The sequence below is a fragment of the Acanthochromis polyacanthus genome, chromosome 21 (genome assembly GCF_021347895.1).
Source record: "Acanthochromis polyacanthus isolate Apoly-LR-REF ecotype Palm Island chromosome 21, KAUST_Apoly_ChrSc, whole genome shotgun sequence".
NCBI lineage: Eukaryota > Metazoa > Chordata > Actinopteri > Pomacentridae > Acanthochromis > Acanthochromis polyacanthus.
Genome location: NC_067133.1, coordinates 21010078 through 21033683, shown reverse-complemented (window position 1 = coordinate 21033683; position 23606 = coordinate 21010078). Strand labels below are relative to the sequence as shown.

The 23606-nt window shown below is 42.4% G+C and overlaps 1 protein-coding gene across 3 annotated transcripts; it reads right to left on the bottom strand.

Moving 5' to 3' along the window:
• Positions 1 to 8484: 8484 nt before the first annotated feature.
• Positions 8485 to 23466, bottom strand: LOC110970804 (transcription factor MafG). Of its 3 annotated transcripts, none has more exons than XM_022221125.2 (3): positions 23265 to 23466; positions 13251 to 13323; positions 8485 to 12810 (listed from the first exon to the last, which is right to left on the bottom strand). In XM_022221125.2, the coding sequence occupies exons 2-3, from the start codon at positions 13284 to 13286 to the stop codon at positions 12358 to 12360; spliced, it is 489 nt and encodes a 162-aa protein (XP_022076817.2). In that variant the 5' UTR covers positions 13287 to 13323; positions 23265 to 23466; the 3' UTR covers positions 8485 to 12357. The 3 variants fall into 3 exon arrangements, with proteins under 3 accessions (XP_022076817.2, XP_022076818.2, XP_022076816.2); XM_022221126.2 differs by lacking the exon at positions 23265 to 23466 and adding an exon at positions 22998 to 23237; XM_022221124.2 differs by lacking the exon at positions 23265 to 23466 and adding an exon at positions 22551 to 22989.
• Between the last annotated feature and the right edge of the window lie 140 nt (positions 23467 to 23606).

Below are 23606 nucleotides of genomic sequence, written 5' to 3'. Positions count from 1 at the left end.
CTATACCCTTTGGCTTAGTCTACTACAAAATTATGTAAATAGTAGCAGACACGTCTCTACATCAACTGTTCAGAGGAGACTGTGCCAGTCAGGCCTTTTTGGTCAAATAACTGTTACAACGGCAACAAGCAGAAGAGATTTGTTTGAGTCAGAAACCCAGGGAATGAACATTAGACCAGTGGAAATCTGTGCTTTGGTCTGATGAGTCCAAAAGCGAGATCTTTGATTCCACCTGCCATGTCTTTGTGCAACGTAGAAAAGGTGAATGGATGGTTTCTGCAAGCATGGTTCCCAATGTGTAGTATGTAGGAGGAGGTGTGATGGTTCATGTTATTAAACATTGAAGGCACACTGAACCAGCATGCTGCCACAGCATCCTGCAGCAACATAGCATCCCATCTGGTTTACATTTAGTTGGACCATCATTTATTTTTTAACAGAACAATGACCCCAAAGACATGTCCAGGCTGTCAGCTGTCAAAGGGCTATTTGACCTGCAAAGAGAGTGATGGAGTCCTCCATCAGATAACCATGCCTCCACAGTCACCTGACCTAAACCCAATCGAGATAGTTTGGGATGAGATGGACCCCAGAGCGAAGGCAAAAGGGCCAACAAGTGCTCAGCATCTCTGGGAACTCCTTCAAGACTGTTTGAAAACCATTTCAGGTGACTACCTCATGAAACTCATCCAGAGAATGCCAAGAGTGTGCAAAGCAGTAATCAAAGCAAAGGGTGGCTATTTTGAAGAATCTAAAATATAAAACGTGGTGTGACTTATTTCACATTTTTTTGGTTTACTACATAATTCCATATGTGTTCATTCATAGTTTTGATGCCTTCAGTGAGAATCTACAATGTAAATAGTCATGAAAATAAAGACGAACCATTAAATGAGAAGGTGCACCCAAACTTTTGACTGGTAGTGTATATACAGTGCCTTGTGAAAGTATTCGGCCCCCTTGAACTTTTCAACCTTTCGCCACATTTCAGTCTTCAAACATAAAGATATAAAATTTTAATTTTTTGTCAAGAATCAACAACAATTGGGACACAATCGTGAAGTGGAATGAAATTTATTGGATATTTTATACTTTTTTAACAAATAAAAACCTGAAAAGTGGGGTGTGCAATATTATTCGGCCCCTTTACTTTCAGTGCAGCAAACTCACTCCAGAAGTTCAGTGAGGATCTCTGAATGATCCAATGTTGTCCTAAATGACTGATGATGATAAATAGAATCCACCTGTGTGTAATCAAGTCTCCGTATAAATGCATCTGCTCTGTGATAGTCTCAGGGTTCTGTTTAAAGTGCAGAGAGCATCATGAAGACCAAGGAACACACCAGGCAGGTCCCAGATACTGTTGTGGAGAAGTTTAAAGCCGGATTTGGATACAAAAAGATTTCCCAAGCTTTAAACATCTCAAGGAGCACTGTGCAAGCAATCATATTGAAATGGAAGGAGTATCAGACCACTGCAAATCTACCAAGACCCGGCCGTCCCTCTAAACTTTCACCTCGAACAAGGAGAAGACTGATCAGATATGCACCCAAGAGGCCCATGATCACTCTGGATGAACTGCAGAGATCTACAGCTGAGGTGGGAGAGTCTGTCCATAGGACAACAATCAGTCGTACACTGCACAAATCTGGCCTTTATGGAAGAGTGACAAGAAGAAAGCCATTTCTCAAAGATATCCATAAAAAGTCTCGTTTAAAGTTTGCCACAAGCCACCTGGGAGACACACTAAACATGTGGAAGAAGGTGCTCTGGTCCAGCCCGATCTCACGAGGATTCGTGAAACTGTCACGTAAGTTTTAGTTTCGGTTTCGTGCGCACCAACACGATTTCGTCATGTTTTTCGTGCCGCTCACCACGAAATGCGCACCAATGTATTTTAAACGGCGGACTTTTCGTGCCACTCAGAACGTATTTCAAAAGAATGTGTATATTATATTTTTAATGTAAAACCGTGGCGAATCCAACGCTATATTTTGCATGACATCGTCCCTAAACATAACCCTAACCATAACCTAACCATAACCTAACCATAAGCCGGTGGTACACTTACCAATTTGCATAGGAATTTCAAGAATGTCCGGCGGCCGGCGGCCGCAAACGCGATCACACAAGCAGTATACGCCGATGGACAGCTTAGATCGTCATGAATCCGCCGGTATAAACCACTTTCAGATGTGATTACCACAGCGAAAAACATTTCGTGGTGAGCGGCACGAAAAACATGACGAAATCGTGTTGGTGCGCACGAAACCGAAACTAAAACTTACATGACAGTTTCACGAATCCCCGAGAGACCGGGTTGAACCAGCCCGATCTCACGAGGATTCGTGAAACTGTCACGTAAGTTTTAGTTTCGGTTTCGTGCGCACTCCCCGTGAGACCGGGTTGTCTGGTCAGATGAAACCAAAATCGAACTTTTTGGCCACAATGCAAAACGATATGTTTGGCGTAAAAGCAACACCGCTCATCACCCTGAACACACCATCCCCACTGTCAAACATGGTGGTGGCAGCCTCATGGTTTGGGCCTGCTTTTCTTCAGCAGGGACAGGGAAGATGGTTAAAATTGATGGGAAGATGAACGGAGCCAAATACAGGACCATTCTGGAAGAAAACCTGTTGGAGTCTGCAAAAGACCTGAGACTGGGACGGAGATTTATCTTCCAACAGGACAATGATCCAAAACATAAAGCCGAATCTACAATGGAATGGTTCACAAATAAACGTATCCAGGTGTTAGAATGGCCAAGTCAAAGTCCAGACCTGAATCCAATCCAGAATCTGTGGGCAGAGCTGAAGACTGCTGTTCACAAACAGCTCTCCATCCAACCTCACTGAGCTCCAGCTGTTTTGCAAGGAAGAATGGGTAAGAATTTCAGTCTCTCGATGTGCAAAACTGATAGACATACCCCAAGCGGCTTGCAGCTGTAATTGCAGCAAAAGGTGGCGCTACAAAGTATTAATGCAAGGGGGACGAATAATATTGCACGCCCCACTTTTCAGGTTTTTATTTGTTAAAAAAGTTTAAAATATCCAAGAAATTTTGTTCCACTTCACGATTGTGTCCCACTTGTTGTTGATTCTTGACAAAAAATTAAAATTTTATATCTTTATGTTTGAAGCCTGAAATGTGGCGAAAGGTTGAAAAGTTCAAGGGGGCCGAATACTTTCACAAGGCACTGTATATATACACTGCTCAAAAAAATTAAAGGAACACTTTTTAATCTAAGCATTGCATCAAATCAGTCAAACATGTGGGATACTGATCTGGTCAAGTAAGTAACTGAGGAGCTTTTTAGTCAGTTTCAGCTGCTTTGGTGTTCATAAAATTAACAACAGGTGCACTAGAGAGGTAACAATGAGACAACCCCCAAAACAGGAATAAGTTTACAGGTGAAGGCCACTGACATTTTTTTCCTTCTTAATGTTTTCTGACTGTTTTTCACTAGTTTTGCATTTGGCTAGGGTAAGTGTCACTTCTGGTAGCATGAGGCGATACCTGGACCCTACAGAGGTTCCACAGACAGTCCAACTCCTCCAGGATGGCACATCAATGCGTGCCATTGCCAGAAGGTTTGCTGTGTCTCCCAGCACATTCTCAAGCACATGGAGGAGATTCCAGGAGACAGGCAGTTAGTCTGGGAGAGCTTGACAGGGCTGTCAAAGGTCCTCAACCGATCAGCAGGACAGGTATCTGCTCCTTTGTGCAAGGAGGAACAGGATGAGCACTGCAATAGCTCTACAAAATGACCTCCAGCAGACCACTGGTGTGAATGTCTCTGATCAAACAGTCAGAAAGAGATGTAATGAGAGTGGTCTGAGGGCCCAGCGTCCTCTAGTGCCCGCTGTGCTCGCTGACTGGCACCGTGGAGCTCGGCTGGCATTTGCCATAGAACAAAGGAATTTGCAAGTCCACCACTGGTGCCCTGTGCTTTTCACAGATGAGAGCAGGTTCACCCTGAGCGCATGTGACAGGCATGAAAGGGTCTGGAGAAGCCGTGGAGAATGTTATGCTGCCTGTAACATTGTTCAGCATGACCGGTTTGGTGGTGGGTCAATGATGGTGTGGGGAGGCATATCCATGGAGGGACGCACAGACCTCTACAGGCTGGACAATGGCATTCTGACTGCCGTTAGGTATCAGGATGAAATCCTTTGACCCACTGTCAGACCCTACATTGGTGCAGTGGTCCTGGATTCCTTCTGGTGCACGACAATGCCCAGTCTTATGTGGTAAGAGAACTCATGCAGTTCCTGGAGGATGAAGGAACTGATACCATTAGCTGGACCCCATGCTCACCTGACCTGAATCCAAAAGAACACCTTTGGAACATTATGTTTTGTTCCATCCGACACCATCAGGTTGCTCCTCAGACTGTCCAGGAGCTCAGCGATGCCCTGGTCCAGTTCTGGGATAAGATAAGATAAGATAGACTTTATTAATCTCACAAAGGAGAAATTTAACGTTACAGGGCTCTTAGAAACAAAAAACAGAGGAGTGCAAAAAGTCACGAAAGTGCAAGAACAAGACAATAAATATTGCACATAATAACAACTACACAGTAGTGTTATATAGTCTGATGGCAGTGGGGATGAAGGACCTGCGTTAGCGCTCCTTTTTACACTGAGGGTGTCTGAGTCTCGTGCTAAAGGAGCTGCTCAGCTCCACTACAGTCCGGTGCAGTGGGTGGGAGCTGTTGTCCATGATGGATGAGAGCTTGGTCAACATCCTCCTCTCACCCACATCCATCACAGAGTCCAGTGGGCAGCCCAGGACAGAGCTGGCCCTCTTGGTTAGCTTGTCCAGTCTCTTCATGTCCCGCTCTGTGCTGCCCGGGGCCCAGCAGACGACAGCGTAGAGGAAAGCAGAGGCTACCACAGTGTCATAAAAAGTCCTTAGTAGAGGTCTGCACACTCCGAAAGACCTCAGCCTCCTCAGAAGGTGGAGGCGACTCTGGCCCTTCTTGTACAGAGCATCAGTGTTGTGGGACCAGTCCAGTTTATTGTTGAGGTGAACACCCAGGTACTTGAAACTGTCCACTGTTTCAATGTCCTGCCCCTGGATGTTCACTGGTGGATGTAGGAGTGTCCTTCTCCTAAAGTCAACCACCATCTCCTTCGTCTTACTGGTGTTGAGGCACAGGTGGTTGCGCTCACACCAGTCCACAAAGTCCATGATGACCGACCGATACTCCAGCTCGTTCCCCTCGGACACACGGCCCACAATGGCGGAGTCATCGGAGAACTTCTGGAGATGGCAGCTGTCCGTGTTGTAGGTGAAGTCCGAGGTGTAGATGGTGAAGAGGAAGGGCGAGAGGACGGTGCCCTGGGGCGCCCCCGTGCTGCAGACTACCGCCTCTGACTCACAGCCGCGCAGCCGCACGTACTGTGGACGGTCAGTGAGGTAGTCAGTGGTCCAGGCAGCGAGATGTTCATCAACTCCCGCACCCACCAGCTTCCCCCGCAGCAGCGCCGGCCTGATGGTGTTGAAGGCGCTGGAGAAGTCAAAGAACATGACTCTCACAGCGCTGCCGGCGCTCTCCAGGTGAGTGAGTGCTCGCTGCAGCAGGTAGATGACAGCGTCTTCTACCCCCATGTTGGGCCTGTAGGCAAACTGCAGCGGGTCCAGGTCGGAGCTCACCACTGAGTGGAGGTAGTGGAGGAGGAGCCTCTCCATGGTCTTCATGAGGTGGGAGGTGAGGGCGACAGGTCTGTAGTGGGCCAGTTCCTTGGCGTGAGCTGTTTTAGGGACTGGGACCACACAGGAACGGGGACCCGCTCTAGGCTGAGGCTCAGGTTGTAGAGGTGGCAGAGGACCTCACAGAGCTGGTCCGCGCAGGTCCTCAGCAGCCTGGGACTGATGCTGTCTGGTCCTGCAGATTTCCTCTACTTCAGTCGCCTCAGCTCTCTCCTCACCTGGTCCGGTGTGAAGGAGAGGGGGGAGTGAGGGGGGGAGTGAGGTGGGCTGCAGGGGGTGGGAATAGTCCGTGAGGGTGAATTGGGGGCCGGTGAAGGTGTCACAGGCAGGGGAGGGTCTGCTGGGCTGGGGATGTGTGAAGAGGGGGGAGCAGGAAGGTTAGATAAAGATACCCCGGACACCATCTGTCGTCTCATTCAGAGCTTGTCCCGGCATCGTCAGTCATGCATACAAGCACATGGAGGCCATACAAACTACTGAATACCATTATGAGTTGCTGCCAAGGAATTTCAGCAAGATGGACTAGTATGCCACATCAGTTTTTCACTTTGATTTTGGGGTGTCTTGAATTTAGCCCTCCTGGCGGTTGATAATTTTCATTCCCATCAAACAATGTGGCACTTTTCATTCCTAACACATTATCCAGTCCATATCAATGCTAATATCCAGTTTGTTTTTTCCCCGTATTAAAATATGATGTATTTTCAAAGTGTTCCTTTATTTTTTTTGAGCAGTGTATATACATACATATATATATATATGTATATGTATATACATATATCAGAGGATATGTCTCTCTCTCTCTCTCTCTCTCTCTCTCTCTCTCTCTCTCTCTCTCTCTCTCTCTCTCTCTCTCTCTCTCTCTCTCTCAAAAATGCTAAATGTGGGTTCTCATAATCTGCCAGCCAACAAGCTATGATATTCTCAGATTTAGTACATCTACGTATTATCATAATTGTACAGTTCAACAGCCCAGCAAAAAAGCAAACATTTTTTTCTCATTGACACCCTAGGTGTGTCTTCTGTTCATTCCATTTTGAGGTACTTTTGTGTTGTACTGAATGTATTTAATTGGAACGGCTCTAATGGTTTGTCCAACCTCATTTGAATATTTTAAATAAGGGACAGTTTAATACATACCTAATATGCACCTCTTGATACTATATGACAACATGCCAGCAAGAAATATAATTACCGCCTCTCTCATGCATTGACAGTATGCAATATTAGCAATATAAAATTGCCTCTAAGAAACGGGTTTTAGCATATACAAGGTCAGTGTAACTAGGGCCAAAAATAATAACCTCTGGACAGCCAAAAATAAACTGTGAGAAAAGCAAAGCAATACATGTCTAGATAATATCCCTAATTGCTGAATAAAAATACGTTTGGAAATACTCCATAATTTCATCACTTCAACGTGTGAGGTAAAAATCAATCCTCTTTTCTGCTTGGTAAACAAATTGCACTATGGGGGGAATCCTTGTAATCCTTCTGTTAAAAGAATGTGGCGTCATCTTGTGGAAAAACCCTATTAAATCACATCAAGTCTTTTCTCTAAAGCTCCAGCAGAGGGAAACCCAAGGCCACATATTGTTAAACAGGTGCATGACAATTTCCTGGCAAGCAGTTATATTGAATAACCTGGTGTCTGTTGCTTTGTCTCTTTAACTGGCTGGAATCTTTAATCAGGACATGTTTTTTTTAAATTATTGCTTAGTTAGCAGTAACTCTCTGATATATCATTGTGTTTATGAGAGTAACATTTTCTATTGTTTGCTCATATGCACCATCACAACAGCTCAAAGTGATTCAAATAATTGCTGATGTGAATGAAAGGAAGTAGAAATCTCACCTAGTGTAGCATCACTTATACACAGGCATGTATTGTGCTATTTGCAGAGTGGAGCCACATGCCAAGCTTTGGCAGAGCAGACGTGGTAAATGAACGGCCTTGCTGATGGGGATGGCAACATTAATTGTACAGCGGGTTGTGGTCTGAGAACTGGGGCAGGCACCTGCTGCAGAAGTGGGTGAAGATGAAGAATGCTGTCCTAGATTGCCCACCAGCTCACCTTAACCCAACCCACCAAATTAATCAACTCTTCAGAGGCCATCCGGTTGTCTGGGGCAGGCATCCAAGGAGAAAGAGGAGCCGGTTTTGCGGTACAGGTCACACATACCTGTGGAGGCCTCCTCCGTTTATGAGAACCAAAGAATAATACCACGCTGCAGTCCTGCTGAGGCACTGGGGTTTAGACTTGCCCTGCAGGATGGAGTGGTAAGATGTAGTTTGTCTTCAGCCATCTGTCTCTTTGTCTCTGCATGTTCTCTCATGAGATGTGTTTTGAATGTGCTGGGGTTGAAACGCTGCTGAGGATGCTGATGTTTGATGAGGTGCGCTGAGACAGAGGGGGTTTAGAAGCTCCATAGGGAGCATAGATGACTAACTCACTACTCCTCCTAATCTAGGACAAGCACACCTAGACATCCGTCATGACTCTAATGTTTTACTCGTGTCGGGCCAAAAATATGTCCACTGAGGTTAGCCAAAGTGGGTCGCCCAACGGCTTTTTTTGGATCACAGAAAAAGAAATTGTGCCATCTAAATGATCGCTGTCTTCTAAAACCCACCCTGGACGGCAAAAAGCCTTCCCCACCAGTTTATTTTTACAAGTATCAAACTGGGTCAATGACGCCACAGAATGACAAAACCCAATTTCAACAGTGTTTAAAAGCTTCAATTGACAGCAGTAATGCGTGAAATCCTTTTCCAAAACATTTTATTGGTCTTATAGAAAATAAAGTAAGCTGTATCAACAAACATACAATATATACATCAATAACTTAGACACCTCAGAGAATCACGTTTAAATCCACAGTTGTTACTGTATATATGAATACATAGTACTTATCTACAGATTGCAAAAAGTACAATAATTTAATTTATAAATAGTTACAATTAACTATTGTCTGTTTTCATACAAAGTACTGCAATATTTTATTACAACCCATACAGAAAAATAACAAAACAGGTTATTAACTTTGTATTACTCGCTTTAGTCAGATTTGTATACCTTTGAAACACAGACCCACTCCATAGAGTAAGAAGGAAAAACCTGCACAGTCAACCGTTTACAAAGCATAATTTCATGAAAAAAGCCAATGTCTTGAGAGCTACTAAATACAACTGCCATTCAAGTGCTGTTATTTATCCTCTCTTACATGTTGCTTGTAAAAAAAAAAAACAAAAACAAAAAACCCAAAACACACAAACAAGAAAAAGCCATAACCAATTAAAACTTCAATTAAATCTGCAGAACAAATTACAGTGTTAAGATCAATTTCATATACACACTTGACGCAAGATGAGAACAGAAATGCTGTGGATGATGCTATAGCAAATGATGAGCATTAATGACTGGTGTAGCAGCAGAGGAACCTCAGTCACACAAAAACACACATACATACACATACACACACACACACACACACACACACACACACACACACACACACACACACCAAAAAAAAAAGAACATATTGCAAGTGGCCCTTGTGACATAATATAATGTAGCATCCATTTAGTGCACAAACATCTATATATTAGCAATATCTTTCAGTCAATATCCAAGTTCAATTTATGGATCAGCTAATTTAAGACCAGAGTAATTGAGTAAGGCTTGAGTGCAACGTTCCTGTGATTCCTTTAAAACACTGCTCACTGCCACATGTTAGCTACTATAAACAAGGGCCAATTGCTCTTTCATGAAATGATGCAAAATCAAAAAAATAATAACACATTATACAAAAACAAACAAACTACAAAACAGCAAGAATTATAAATAACAGACCACAGTAACTTTGACAATATTGATTACTCTTACATCTACTCTTTCACACCTTTCCACTGAGTTGCATATTAAGGGTCACTTTTTCACAATGGTCATTAATACCTACTGTAGCTACATACTATACACCTGTATGTGTGAGAAAGAGAGTCATCATCTCTAGAGGAGATTGAGAGATTGGTCAACAGTGCCACTCGAACACCTTAAAGACACTTGACACGAAAAAGATTCACTCCACAAGACTGCCACAGCAATAAGGACGCCAACATCAATACTGGGCTATGTCAAGAGTCAGATATATATTTTCCCACAGTTACCCAGTCAATGCAGATAGCTAAGCATGTTGACAAAGTGAGGATAGGATACTTGCGCACAGACACTATAACCAGCACCCAGATCTCTGGCATGGAGTTTTTGCTGAGACGTAGTTTTGAGAGTGACTGTAGATTAACACCTCCCCCGACAATATAAGATGTTCTGACCAGCAGGAGAGTGAGATCTGGATGAAGTGCATTCTGTTAATGTCATTACACAACTACTTTCACCTTGAGGTGCAGAGCTGCTTCAGTGTTAAATTCCTTTTAGAGGACCAGGAGAGTGATGCAACACTTGGCACAGAAGGAGCACTGCTGGCAGCTGTTGTTGATTGTAATTCTACGTGGTCATGCTGTGTCTCTTTCTAAGTGTGGATTGAAGCCCTTTATGACATGCTTATTATTAAAAAAGAGGACAAAAAAAACTGAGCTGCCATCCCTGCCTCCTTGCGTCTCACCTAGAATGGTTTGTTCATTTTTAGCAACCTGTTTTGTCCTGAGAAAAACAAGCAGGAGCTTAGTGCATACAAACCCTTCCACTATTTCTTAAGACCAGAGGGTAATTTCATAACAGTGATGGTGTACCTTCTTAAGTTTAATAATGCAATCTTATTGTTATATCATGAGAAACCGCAAGGTTTGTCAACATCATTTGGAGAAAAAAACGCATCCACAGGTAAACTGTAAAACAGTTTTTTCATTTAGTCTATCAAAAGATAATTTTTATGGGTTATTCACTCTATCCCTGCAATCTAATTTAGGCCAAGTAAGCAGCTGGAATGAATATGATAATTAAATCTAACCAGTAATGAAGTCATTTACTTTCAGGTTACAGGGGATGTATTTAGAGGGCATCCAGCACCAGGTGCAACCATTATTCAGTATCGCTTTAAGCTTCAAAAGTCTTTTGAATTAATGTTCACTAATGCCATTTCACCAAATTACATGGCTCAATGTGGTAAACTCTTAATGACAATATGATTCGTAACTAACACCAAGGAAGCTGAGGATATCACAGATGCCAATACGCACAAAGACAATTGACCTTGTTTACACCATCTAGTTTAGCTCTACAGATTTGTTTTAAATAGCACAGCATTGACATCTATACAGTGAACGACACTGCCAACTTGTCACTTACACATCACATCACGCGCTACCCCACAGTACGCGCCTAGTCACTAGAAAAAGCTATCAGACTTCAATAGTAAGCCACTTTCGGTACAATTGCAAAAAGATGTCACAGGATTTTTTTTTAAATGTTTTCTTTTTCTGTATTTCTATAAACAATGGAAGGTAATCTACCTAGTAATAAAAACCAAGAACTCAACATTAGACAAAGTTTTCTACACCTTAACAATTCAAACAGTAAAGCTTGTGTAAAGATTTTCTTTTGGAAATATCTGACGGCCCTGTCAACAAGTAATTACAAAAAATGCAATATATATCTTTTAAACAAAAACAACATATTTTCCTCTAGGAGCAAAAATTATGTTTCAAAATGTTTGTGGATTTCACGGTCCCCACAAAAAATGAGGATATTACTGTAATAACATTCAGGTTTTCAGATATTGTAGAAGAATCTTGTCATATCGGAATGGCACTCAGCTCTGGAACAATATCATTAAGAACTGCTGATCACTTTTATAGTTTCCACTTAACCATAAATATGCAAGACCTCTTTGTATTTTCAGTGCATACATATATTATTGCATCTACTAGTCATATTGATGATGACAAGTTCACTGAAGCCTGTCACAAACACATAAACAGAAATGAATGCTGCATGTAGGAGCATTATTTCATGCTTATATTCTTGACAGACAACCAACAAAATCACAAATTGAACTAATTTACTAGTTTTAGGTTAGTCAGGTTGTTTTAAAGACATCTGTAGCATTAAGACCAAGAGTTTGTGACCATTTGTCATTTCTCATAAGTGAAGTCAGTGCATAATAACAAGCAAAGGGACTTAGAGTGGAATTTGTGCTGGCTCTTTCTACTGTCTGTATTGTGGAATGGGCAAGGGATAAACTGTAATTTATTGTTTTACTAGTTGTCATCACCTGGGAGACTCTAGAAAATGCCAATTCTAAGGACAGAAAAGACTTGAGATCTCAGTCTTGAAGAAACAGACATATTAAATACGTCATCTTATTAAAAGCAGCAAGCAAACAGCAGTCTGAATTTGATGTCCTCCAATACAGTCTTGTTGAATATTTGAAAGCACTGTTCACTTTTTTAAATGAAATGTTTCAGTATCGCCAATTTAAAATCACCCCCATACAACCATGCACAATACAGCAGTTGAAAAGTACATAGTGCTGAATCATACTACGAGGGTAAATTCGGGGAGCATATTGTTAGTGTTAGGGCCAAGAGTAAAATTGAGAACTTACACAGGTAATCCTGCACCATGTTACAATGCACTGACTAGTTTAGTCTTCAAAATCTTCCACCTGATCTCTTTGCTACTACGACCTAGTCTCTGTTTTGGATTTGACGATAGTGATAACGCTGGTGGCAGCTACTTTACCAGGAATGAGGGGGCCTATGACAGATGCCATAGGTCCCCTTGCTGAGGTGACGGGGTTGCGGGCCACAGTCCTAGCAAAGCTCTGCAGCGCCTCATACTTTGAACGCAGGGCGTCCAGCTCCACCTTCATGCTGGCATTTTCTGTGGCCAGCTTGTCCACTTCCTGCTGTAGCTGAGCCTTTTGTTTTTCCAGCTCCTCTTTTTGGGTAACGCGCTTCACCCGGCAGCTTGCAGCATAGCCCCGGTTCTTTAGGGTACGCCGCCGCTGCTTCAGCTGCAGGATTTCTTCCTTCGTCAGCCCTCGCAAATGCTGGTTCAGTTCCCTCACTGACATGGTCACCAGCTCATCATCTGTTAGGCTGGTGCCATTTTCCCCAGGCTCCCGCTTCACCTGCATATGGGGATTAGTTAGTGCATTATATTAACATTTAACATTAGCTAACAGTAGGTCTGCAACAAACAAATATTTCCATTGTCAGTTGTTCTGTCAATAATTTTTTTCCAATTAATCGATTAGTTACTTGGTCTACAAAATTTCAAAAATGATGAAAACTGTTGGTTAGTGCTCCGAACAACTCAAGAGGATGTCTTCAAATGTCTTGTTTCTCCATTACTTAAAGATATTCAGCGTGTTGTCATTTAGGAGGAAAATAACCAGAGAATAGTAAAATTTAAGAAGCTAAAATCATAGAATTTAGATTATTTTCCTTGAAAAATTACTCAACCCAACTAATTATCAAAATAGTTCATGATTAATTCAATAACTGACAACTAATCAAATAATTGTTGCAGCTCTATTGATAAATGAATGTTGTCACACAAGCTTTTCACCTTTAAGGCCTTGTTTCCCTTGTTTGTGGTAGTCATGCCACGAAAGCAGCGTCCACCTGCACTGATGGTTTGTCTGTGGAAAGAAAAGTCATCAATAATATATGAAACAATAGAGTCAGAAAAAGTCTACAGTTGCTGCCGAAATAAATACTTCCAAAAAAATTACAAAGAATGTCTTTTCTGGCAAAAAAGCTCAGCATGACTAAGTCCCTTAAATACAAAGTAGGTCAAGGACTTCAGACTTCCTCTGTGGTGCCAAGTCTGCCAACAAGTGCTACCTGGATTACTACTGCATTTGTCACCACAGTCAACGACTTGTTGCTGTGCATTTCCACCACCATAGGTCAGACTACGCAGGACGAGTGCATGCAATTTAGTGGGAAGTGCTTTTAAGATCCCTCACTTGAATTCTGCACTGCATTTCAACAGTACTGTGGCAAGTCACAAGGATGATGACATTTAATTGGCTGGCAGCAATTCACAACAGTTTCTTGGAAAACAAACTCAAGAGCAGTCACGTCTGTCGAGCACAGCTTCTAAGAGTCAGGCCTCAGCCTTTATACTGTACATCCTCCCTCAAGTAAGATACATTCACAAAGGGACACACGGCAGCCTCTCTGCTACTGTACAGGCTATCTAGTCTAGACAGTCACACCTGTCTGGATTTGGCCAGAGTCCAACCATAATCCCTTAAATCAATGAAAAGGGGATGTTCTGTAACTACTGCAGAGCCTCAGCTACCATTCAGAATAACAGGGCTGGACTGCAGTTTATTCTGTCATGTCACTACTGAGGGAACACCAAGACAGGCTGTAGGGACGAGAAATCTAGCCTATTGGTGTTAAGACAGACAGAAGGTCGGGTGCCTTCCACCGTGTGAGCTCTGTCACAGGATAAGTACGCGCACACACACACACACACACACACACGCACAGTTGTGGCCCTGGGTGCTTTACATCACACACAGTAAATGCTGTGTCAGCGACACAGGCACCCACCACAGTCAGCCCAGCCAGCACATTTCTTCGGTAAGCTGATTTACACAGCCCAGCAGTGTGTGTTTGTACTGAGCACATAAACAAAAGCATGTTGGCACCTACAACTTTTTAAACATCAAAATAGGAAACAAAGCATGCCTGAAAAGAATCCTGAAAAGATCTACTGTCAGTGTGTGCATGAGTTTATAGCTCCCACGGCCATTAGGGTCGTCATCAGGTATGATGAGTGCAGAGAAGCTCAGCCAAGGAAGAAAAGAAAAACAGATGAGTCGTAGCTCTGAAGTGCACTAAGATGTTCAGGATATTTCCATGGCAACAAAAGGGTGCTACAGGTGGACTGGTCACCTGAGCCAAACAGGGAGAGACAGACGCTTGTTAAAAATGACCTGAATACGACACTATCACACAGGCTGGGGACATAACATGAGGTCAGATTGTGACTTGAATTCTTGATGCTTTCACTTCAAAAAGTCCTCTGGCTCCACATAAAACAGCAATGTTTCTCTGTGCTGCATATGCCCATAAAAAAAAATGTTAAAAAAAAAAATCTTCCATGTTCTGCAGAGGACTTTTTAAATGTGATACTTTCATCCCTGATGACTGGCTATGAATAGCTGTCTGATAGTAACACCTACCTTTCACTGGCCTTTGTGGTGACTCATTTCCAGTAAGCATTTGGACCACAGATGCAAAACATAATGGGATAATGGTCTGCCTGATGATGCACAGATAATGGACAAATAGACAGGAAAGTACTACACTAATAGCTACTGGGAGGAGAGCAGAAAAAACGCTGCATCTTCCAAATTTCATATTAAGCCTAACATTTTCCCCTCAGCTGCCTAGACCCAACATTGTTCAAAAAACAGTTGGAATCTTGAAAATGCAAAGAGATGGCACATTGTCCAGGTTGAGGAGGCGTATTCTGTCACACAGCTGTGTAGGGTAACATGGTAGGCATGGCTTGGCACACTGAAAGCTCACCATATGACACTGTGGAAAGACTGCGCCCAGGCTGCAAGCCTCCAGCACAGGCTGCTGCCAACAGACGGCTACCAATGACAGGGCATGGCAGAACAACACAGACAAGGTCCAATGCACAGCTGCTCCCTTCCACTACCAGGCATGTCATACCTCACAGAGACAAAGAGGCATGCTCACACAAACGCACAGAGATGCAAAGGAAAAGGAAGAGTACTGTTTTAATTTTCAATAAGAATTTCAGGGAAATTTCAGACTTGCTGCACTGATTTGATTGTAACAGACTGCCCTTCGACAAATTCACACTAAAACAGTTATACCTGAGAGCTGTAGATACCAACATCTTCTACTACCTTATATTAATAATTTCATGTCTTTTGTGTTTGTCTAGCCAAAGGAGCAGGAAGCAAAAACTCACTAGCTTGGAGCACAGGGGCATTGGAGGTATGGAGCAAGTGCAGGGACACAGACGTCTTTTGTAGATGCTTGCTGAATTTTTATGAATCGCCTGGAAGAACGCTGACAAATCAGAGCTGATTGCTTGTGGAGGAGAGACATCACACCCACAGGAAATAGAAAACGCTGAGTGTGGTCACCCAGAGAAAGGGAATAGTGAGAGACGGACAGAGAAAGAGGGAGAGGGAAAGAAAGGGTGAGATGAAAAGAGAGAGAGAGAGAGAGAGAGAGCAAACAGCCTTGTGTAAAATGCACGGTCAACACATTTAGAGGAGCAAGAGTGGAACAGGTTGAGAGAAAAAAATACTGATCTCAGCAAGGACCAAAACCAAGGTGCCAATTAGGAAGTTGTGAAGTTGAACTAACACAACGAGAGCAAGTCGGCCAACCTTCAAACACTGTCTTTGTTCATCTAAATCTATAGAGGGCAGCTCGCTAAGGTAGGCCTGGCTCAGGTTGATACTCAAAGGGAAGAAAAAACTCTGGTGAGATAAATGCTGATGTGACATGATAGGTCCAGCCTTGAGCCTGTGGCATGCTTTAATGATCTCGTCCCCTCTATGGGAACTCTCCAGGGGGAATGCCAAGGATGGACACCATTAGCTAGGGGACTCTTTGTTGGGGAGGGATCGAGGCTACAGCTTCCACGCACTGCGTCTCCCTGATGAATATTTATCACTGTCGTTCACAGCCTAAGGTGGGGGTGGGAGACAGGGCGGGGGTGGGAGGCTGAATAAAGATGCTCAGGAGGTGATTCTTCAAGGATACATCCAAGGCTCTTCCATCAATGACTGTCTCAAAATGGCGGTGGGCTGGCGGGGGTGGGCGGGGGTGGGCTTGGATTACTGGTACTGGAGGTGGCACGCATGGTGGTTTGGGGCTGCAGGGAGGGCCAGCTCCACTTGACAGCAGTGTAACAAGATTATCAGGGCCATAACAGCAAACAAAAACCCCAGCAACCTGCCTTGGAATCCACATTACGACAGTGCCTGCTCTCAGAATACTAAACATGGCTGGGAAGGACTAACAGGGTACTGGGTCTGCTGAGACAGGACAGTGGATTGCGTATCACGTAACTAATTACATGCACACATGTAGAGACACAGAGACAGATTACCAAAACGACACAAGCACATATAAATTTAACTTGTCACGATCAATTCTTGAAAAGAAACGTCCAAACACTTAGCACTGGCAGCTTGCTAATGAAGTGAATAAAACTAGACAGTGGAGGTGCATGCTGATGACAGACCGTTTTCAGGAAAACACAGACAAGCGTCCAACAATGGCAACTCAGTTCTGTGAAACGGACAGCTGAATATTATCTCACACCAAACAATACATTTGAGCAAATTTCACTCCAGGAAGACACACGATGTGACTCATTTTGCTCATATGCCCAATTTAAATTTCTTTCCACTGCCATGACCATTCCAGACATGTAAATAAGGTTTATATGGTTTGAACAACAAGAGACACTCGAGCTTTGGCCCATATGTAAATTACGCCTTAGGTGATAGAATGTTTAGCACCGTTTTCAGCTCATTGTCTTCACAAAACCTGTGATTAACTTGACACAATAGAAGACAGCTCGATGTGAAGTCAGTATGATCACCTATTCAGTTTCCCTGATCAATAATGTATAAGACTTGAAGCCTCTTGCTCTATTGTCAAGGACTTTACAGAGGAAATAGAATGATAACCACAAAGATACTGAAAAGCACTTGATAAAAATATTTGCAAAAGAATAGAAGAAAAAATAAATGTCAGCCTCATCTCATGTCTTGGCTCATTAATTTCTACACTGTGCTTATTTGTTGTCATGTCCATTTGCTATTCAAGGGTTGAGATGCTTTATGCCGTAAGCCAACACCTTCACTCTGGTTAGCATAAACAGCCAGTTGCAACACTTCACGTCTGATCAGAGCTACTACTTTTAGTCCCTCCCTTCTAATTCAGAGTTGAAAAGATCACCTAGATATTCAGATCTAATCGTTCCTCCCATCAGCTGAGCTAAGTCAATTATCAAGCAAGCTGCATGTGCCAGGCGCCATTTACTCGCAAATTAAAAATCAGTCCCCTCTGATAGCTTTGGAGGAAATACTGGAAGAGCGATGTAAACTTGAGTATCGAGAAAACAGTGTGTGAGTGTGTACATAAGAGAAAGGTACGACGGGAAGAGGGGAGGGAAGCTATTAACTACTAAGTATTCAGAGCGTGAAATAAGAGTGACAAAAAGAGGGAGAGAGAAAATCATTCAGCAGCTTTCAGAGGGAAATGTGATACGCTTGTAGTAGAGGGGAAATACTGTGCAAGTACTTTTGACCAGTGAAGATTCTAGGCAATGCTAAAATAGCAGTTAACTACAATTTTATATCTGTCTTTTGAAATGACTGACCCCTAGAATGAAGATTCCTGAATATGACCCTTACTAAAAATTCTATAACCAACACTGATATAAACCAGAGAAAACAGTGTTGAAATTACATATAGTCATGTTTCAGACAAAGACTTAGCAACTCTTGCTGTGGAATTTTTTCTTTTCCCACAAGCTGACAATGATGGAAAAATGACTGAATTATTTAAATTAAAAGCAGTGAAATATTGGAAGGATACTTTTGATTAGCCTCTTAGCTCATTTATTAGCTCAGAGACCAGAGCCAGCAGCTTTGGTATGTGACATGTTTTGAATTTTACAAACCATTGCATTTTAACTAGGACCTAAATTAATGTTCTACAATATATTTCAAATTACTGACACAAAATACAAATCAGAAAATAAGACAATCATAACAGTGGGATTTACATTTTAAACAACAAAATGGTAACTGTGTAGACTAGATCAGACTAGTCTTTTAGGACTAAGGTAAAATGGCTTCAGCGTAGTAATTGTCTACTCAGACGTGTGGATATTTTGCTTGTTATATTTGTAAAAAAATATGTATAAGATATTTGCCAGTATTTTTTCTATCTGATATCAATTTCATAAATACTTTTGTCTGTAAGAAGGAGACAAACAATAGCTGAAGAAAGTAGATATCATTAAATACAAAGAGATATAGTGTGACTTTAGGTAGGTCCATGGTAATAGGGGAGAAAAAAAGTCACATGCAGAAGCTAGTAGGTTATACCATGAAGAAAAGCATGTGGCACATTTATGTCTGCATTTTGCATCCAGTTCATGTCTTTTAAAGTGAAAACATGAATCACTGCCCTCAAGGGATTTTCTCTTTACTGAAGTCACTGATAATGTGAGCTTTATTTAAAGGGACTTGGGTTAAACCAGTTTGCATTAACCAATGTTTCAATACATACAGAATCTATTTCCATGCTCAGTAGCTGCTATTTACTCTCAGAGCTGCTCTGTTAGTACAAGCAATAGGACAGAAGAAGAGACTTCATTGGCCTTCCACAATATCTGCCTGGAGGACCTGATTAAACAGGAAGAGAATAGCTCTTGATACTTCAGCCTAGCACTGGCAGAGGAAGTAAGGGTTGCAGGCAACCCACACACTGGCAAAATATCTAGAAGCTTTACTACACTGGCTGCATACATATTAAATGCATATTGCACTGACCTAACAACACTATAACACAACATTTGCAGCACATGGGCTAAATAGAGCCGTTCAATACATTTCAATGCATTTAAAGTGAAATAACTCACACTGTTACAATTTAAGATGGATTCTCTTCAATTGAAATACCCCTCTGTAATAAACCCACCAAATAAACAGAGCTCAAAGACATCACTGCATTAAATAAAGAAATCAAATGCAGCATCTTAGTTTTGTTGTGGAGAGCTTTGATTCAACTGCTTTCAGTTACCTAAAAAAAAAACAGATGCACTTTTCTTTTAATTACGCTGCTACTGCTCTGTTCAAATTATTTGGAGATAGATATATAGATAGACAGACAGACAGACAGACAGACAGACAGACAGACAGACAGACAGACACTTTAAAAATGTCTTTTATCATTCCACAATAATCATTCATTTGGTATACACAAAAAAAAAAAATCATGCAATCTGTGGAGTCCTTACATTTAACCCCTCTCTCTGTTTTTCGCGTATTTAAACTTGTACTAAAGCTTAGAGTGCTGGAATGACTATAGCTAAAATAGTTAAAGATGATTTTTAAGACTACTATCGCAAGTTTGATTCCCAAAGCATCCACTGTGTCCACAGATGAACTGAAATTTTCCTTCTCAAGCAGGACACAGAACCCTCTGCTTACTTTGTGTAGCATAGAGACAGAGAAAAGAAAAGATTTTATCAAATAAATAATTAAATGTTACATTCAGCAACAGAGACTGTCCAGGAACAGCTTGCATTTATCTTACACTTGTCAATTTGGGGTTTTAAACTGAGGATATTTTGTATGAATAAATGAAATTATTATTTTGTCTTCCTGTGTCAGTTAAAGGACACTGCTGCCTACAGCAAGTAACAAAAAATATGAATAATTAATCCAACTGTATGTATAGCATTTTTCATTTATTTATATAAAGTATAATGGGCATTTAAAAAGAATATGTTCAGTCTTAAGAGTCAACTATTTCAAGAGCCAACACTAAAGGCAGTGTAATGGTCTGCCTGAGATCTTTTCCAATGTGGGTTACACACAAGGTCCTACTATCTTTAACCTCCTTAGAAAATGCTATACACATCGAGCCCCAACCATACACTCCTTACACTCTTTAAAATGCAAGGAAACTGACCCAGAGTGATTCATTAGTTTCACTTTGGGTTAGCCTCTTACACAAGTATGGCTATGGTTAAATCACTTCTTTTTAAAGTCACTTTACCACGGATGTGCCCTACACTCAAATTAGCCAAGATAAAAGTAGGTTACATGAAAAACAGCAGCCAGTGAATGGCTCTATGCTCATTTTCATCATGTTCTGTCCAATATCAGCTAATCTATATTATGAACAAACAGAGGGCAGTAATGAACATGCCAAATCTAAGTCAAGTTCCAAACAGAAATTCATCAAACACAGTTGCTTCTCTGTCTGGATGAAAGTATTACTTTGAGAAGTGGAGCGGGCATATCGCAATGCTAAGCAATCATAATCCGCACTGCACTTGCAAGCGGTTTCATCACCAACATTCCCTCCCTGTTGCAAAAAAGGGGGAAAAATATATTGATCTTTTTCTCCTTCCTTCCAGGCATTCCCATTTCCCTGTGCAGCTTAAGCAGCACTTTTGTGGACAAATCCCACATTTGTGTTCCTTTCTCGAGGCTATTAATTGTCCTGAATAGGCGTAACTACTCCCAAGGCACAGCTGTGTTGGCCATACAGAGGTGTTGGTGGCCAGACTGTACTCTATGCTATGTAAAGTCTTGCCTTGTGTTTCATCAACCTCGCATATCCTCTTCCACCCTCCATCGCCTGCCCATTCTGAGCAACGCCACTGGGTATGAGTTGTGCACTCAGTTCACCTCTTTGGGATCCTGCCTTATTTTATCTTCGCTACCTCAATGAAAGAGGTGATAAATCTAAAAGCTGATCTCCACCACTCCCTGCCTCCATCCACACACCATTGTCAGCCCCATCGGGCTCTTATATGGACCATCATCTGTTCTTGTTACCTGCAGAGAAAGGCAGAGATGGGCATTACGCTTTATTGCAAAGCCGAGCTTCTGATGCAGGGCTGGCCTGTCTGCTAAACACACTTCAACACCCTGCTCGCATGAACAGAGATGATGAAATAAGTTGGATATCTGAGCAAGAATGGGCAACTTCTATCTGTTTAGCCCTGCCTATATGTGCTCAACAGTTTCCAAGGTGACTTTTCAAATTGCACAGAGACTCTCCATGGATAATTCATTACCTGCGCCCTCCATAAGTGTGCACTCTAATAGGCAGCAAATTTCATCATGTCACACACAGGGAAACAAGAGCATCTGCCAACCCAAAATACGAGAAAGTAAGTGTTGCACGGCATTAAATAATGCTGGTGATTCGTATAATTTAGCATACTGTATAGCAACAAAGCTAAAATGCATTTACAGCATGTCATATTTACTAAAGAAATAATTGTTTCCTTGACCAGAAATCTATTTCAAATACTACCTAAATGAGGTGTTGTTTTTAACTTCCTATACATCCCATAATTACACGTGACCCAATTTAAACATCCACTCATCACAGGACTATTTTATAACAACACATGCATAATATCTGCTTATCGTGCATTTTTAAAATGGATTTGACATCGCAGTTGACACCTAAGCACTTAGTCTAAATGTGCTCGCACCGTTTGTTGATGTACATCATGACAGCCCTGCTATAAAATGCACATTCTCAGCTGAATGTAGATGAGGCTATTGATAAATGCATGATGGTCATCACTTGATGCTCATGGCTTGATGACTGACTTGCACGAAAGATCAGCACCATTTCGATCCATCCCACCCCCCTCCCCTCTCCTCCCCTCATAACGGCGGCTTGGTGATAAACATCGACCCTTATCCACCGTACAGACCTTTGTCCGGTGGTGCCATATTTCGGGGTGGATTCTGAGAACGTCTAAATACATCATTGTGATGATTCAGCACGATAAAAAAATAAAGCTACTTGTTTGGTGGCTCTGGTAATAAAAGAATACAGTGGTTAACTGCTTGGCTGTGACATTAAAGCCAAGGACGGCGGGTTTGATCTCCTATTGTTACAATTTAACTGGTGGTTCAATGATTTGTCACTTCAGGTGAAGCAATTCAACACGAAACGCTGGTTTTTGGTAGCATTTCGTGGAAGATGTAATCCATGCATGCCTAGAAGCTGCACAAAAGGACAACACGGTGCTCACTGAACAATCACACTGACAGAAATGCCATGAGAGAATATAGCAACCAACCTGATCTCGCTAAACCGCTGGCTGGGCTTACGCTTGCTCCTGTTCACAGCGAGGTGATGAAGCAGCAGGTTTGAACAGCGAGAAGCGCATGAGTTGACAAACCACCCCGACGCGCGGTGACACTGGACACAAGACGTCTTGGCAAACTATTTCTACCGCAAACGTAGCCCGCACAGGTTACACGGTTTTCACATTCCGCGACTCCGTCTCCAACCTCTCAACGCCTGCTTGTGAAAGTGGCAAACTCCCCGCCTACAAAACAAGCAAGTGAGGAAATCCCCGTGCTCAGCCTTCCTACTACACTGTAGCAACACAGCACCGAGCCGTTCCTCAAACTGGATAGAGGGGGGAACTACACGCCAAGTGCCTCACATGAAATTTGAATGGCACGTCTTATTCACAGCTCGTTAGTCGTTACTGTGTACAAAAGATTAGCTGATATCTCACCATAGTGGGAGCCACGGCCGATGTCAGCTCGCAGCCACCACCACCACCGAGTATTTCAGGGGGAAACTTTCAAAATAAACCCCTCACTTGTCAGAACAAGCGTGGTGACAGGTTGAGTAATGCCGACACTTTAGTTTGAAACCCATATCTGGTAGAAAACACGCCAGCTTGACGAGACGCTAGCTATGCTAACCTAATAAGCTAGCTTGTCAGCGGCGCGGCGGAGTCATGCACACTCAGCATAACACAGACTCTGTTTGGACCCACCTGACTTTAAAAAAAAAAAGGACGCTCTCTGAAGTTGTCGCCGTCAAAGTCCTCTTATGGAGCCCTCATGCGGGAGAGCAAACATTTAGAGGCAAAGCTGAATTTCGGTGTCGGTGACAGAAGTGGCGGCAGCGCTTCCAAACGCCAGCTCGTGTTCTCCTTGTTGATTCTTTTCTCCTGTATAGAAGCCAGACGTCATTGTGTTTGGTCACGTGTCTTCATTCATGAAAGATTTTCCTCACATGAAAAAAATACACATTTTAACCAAAATACACCTTCTGTTGTAACACAACATCTGCTAATAACTACGAGGTGACTTGAAATCATTTCTGATAGCATTTA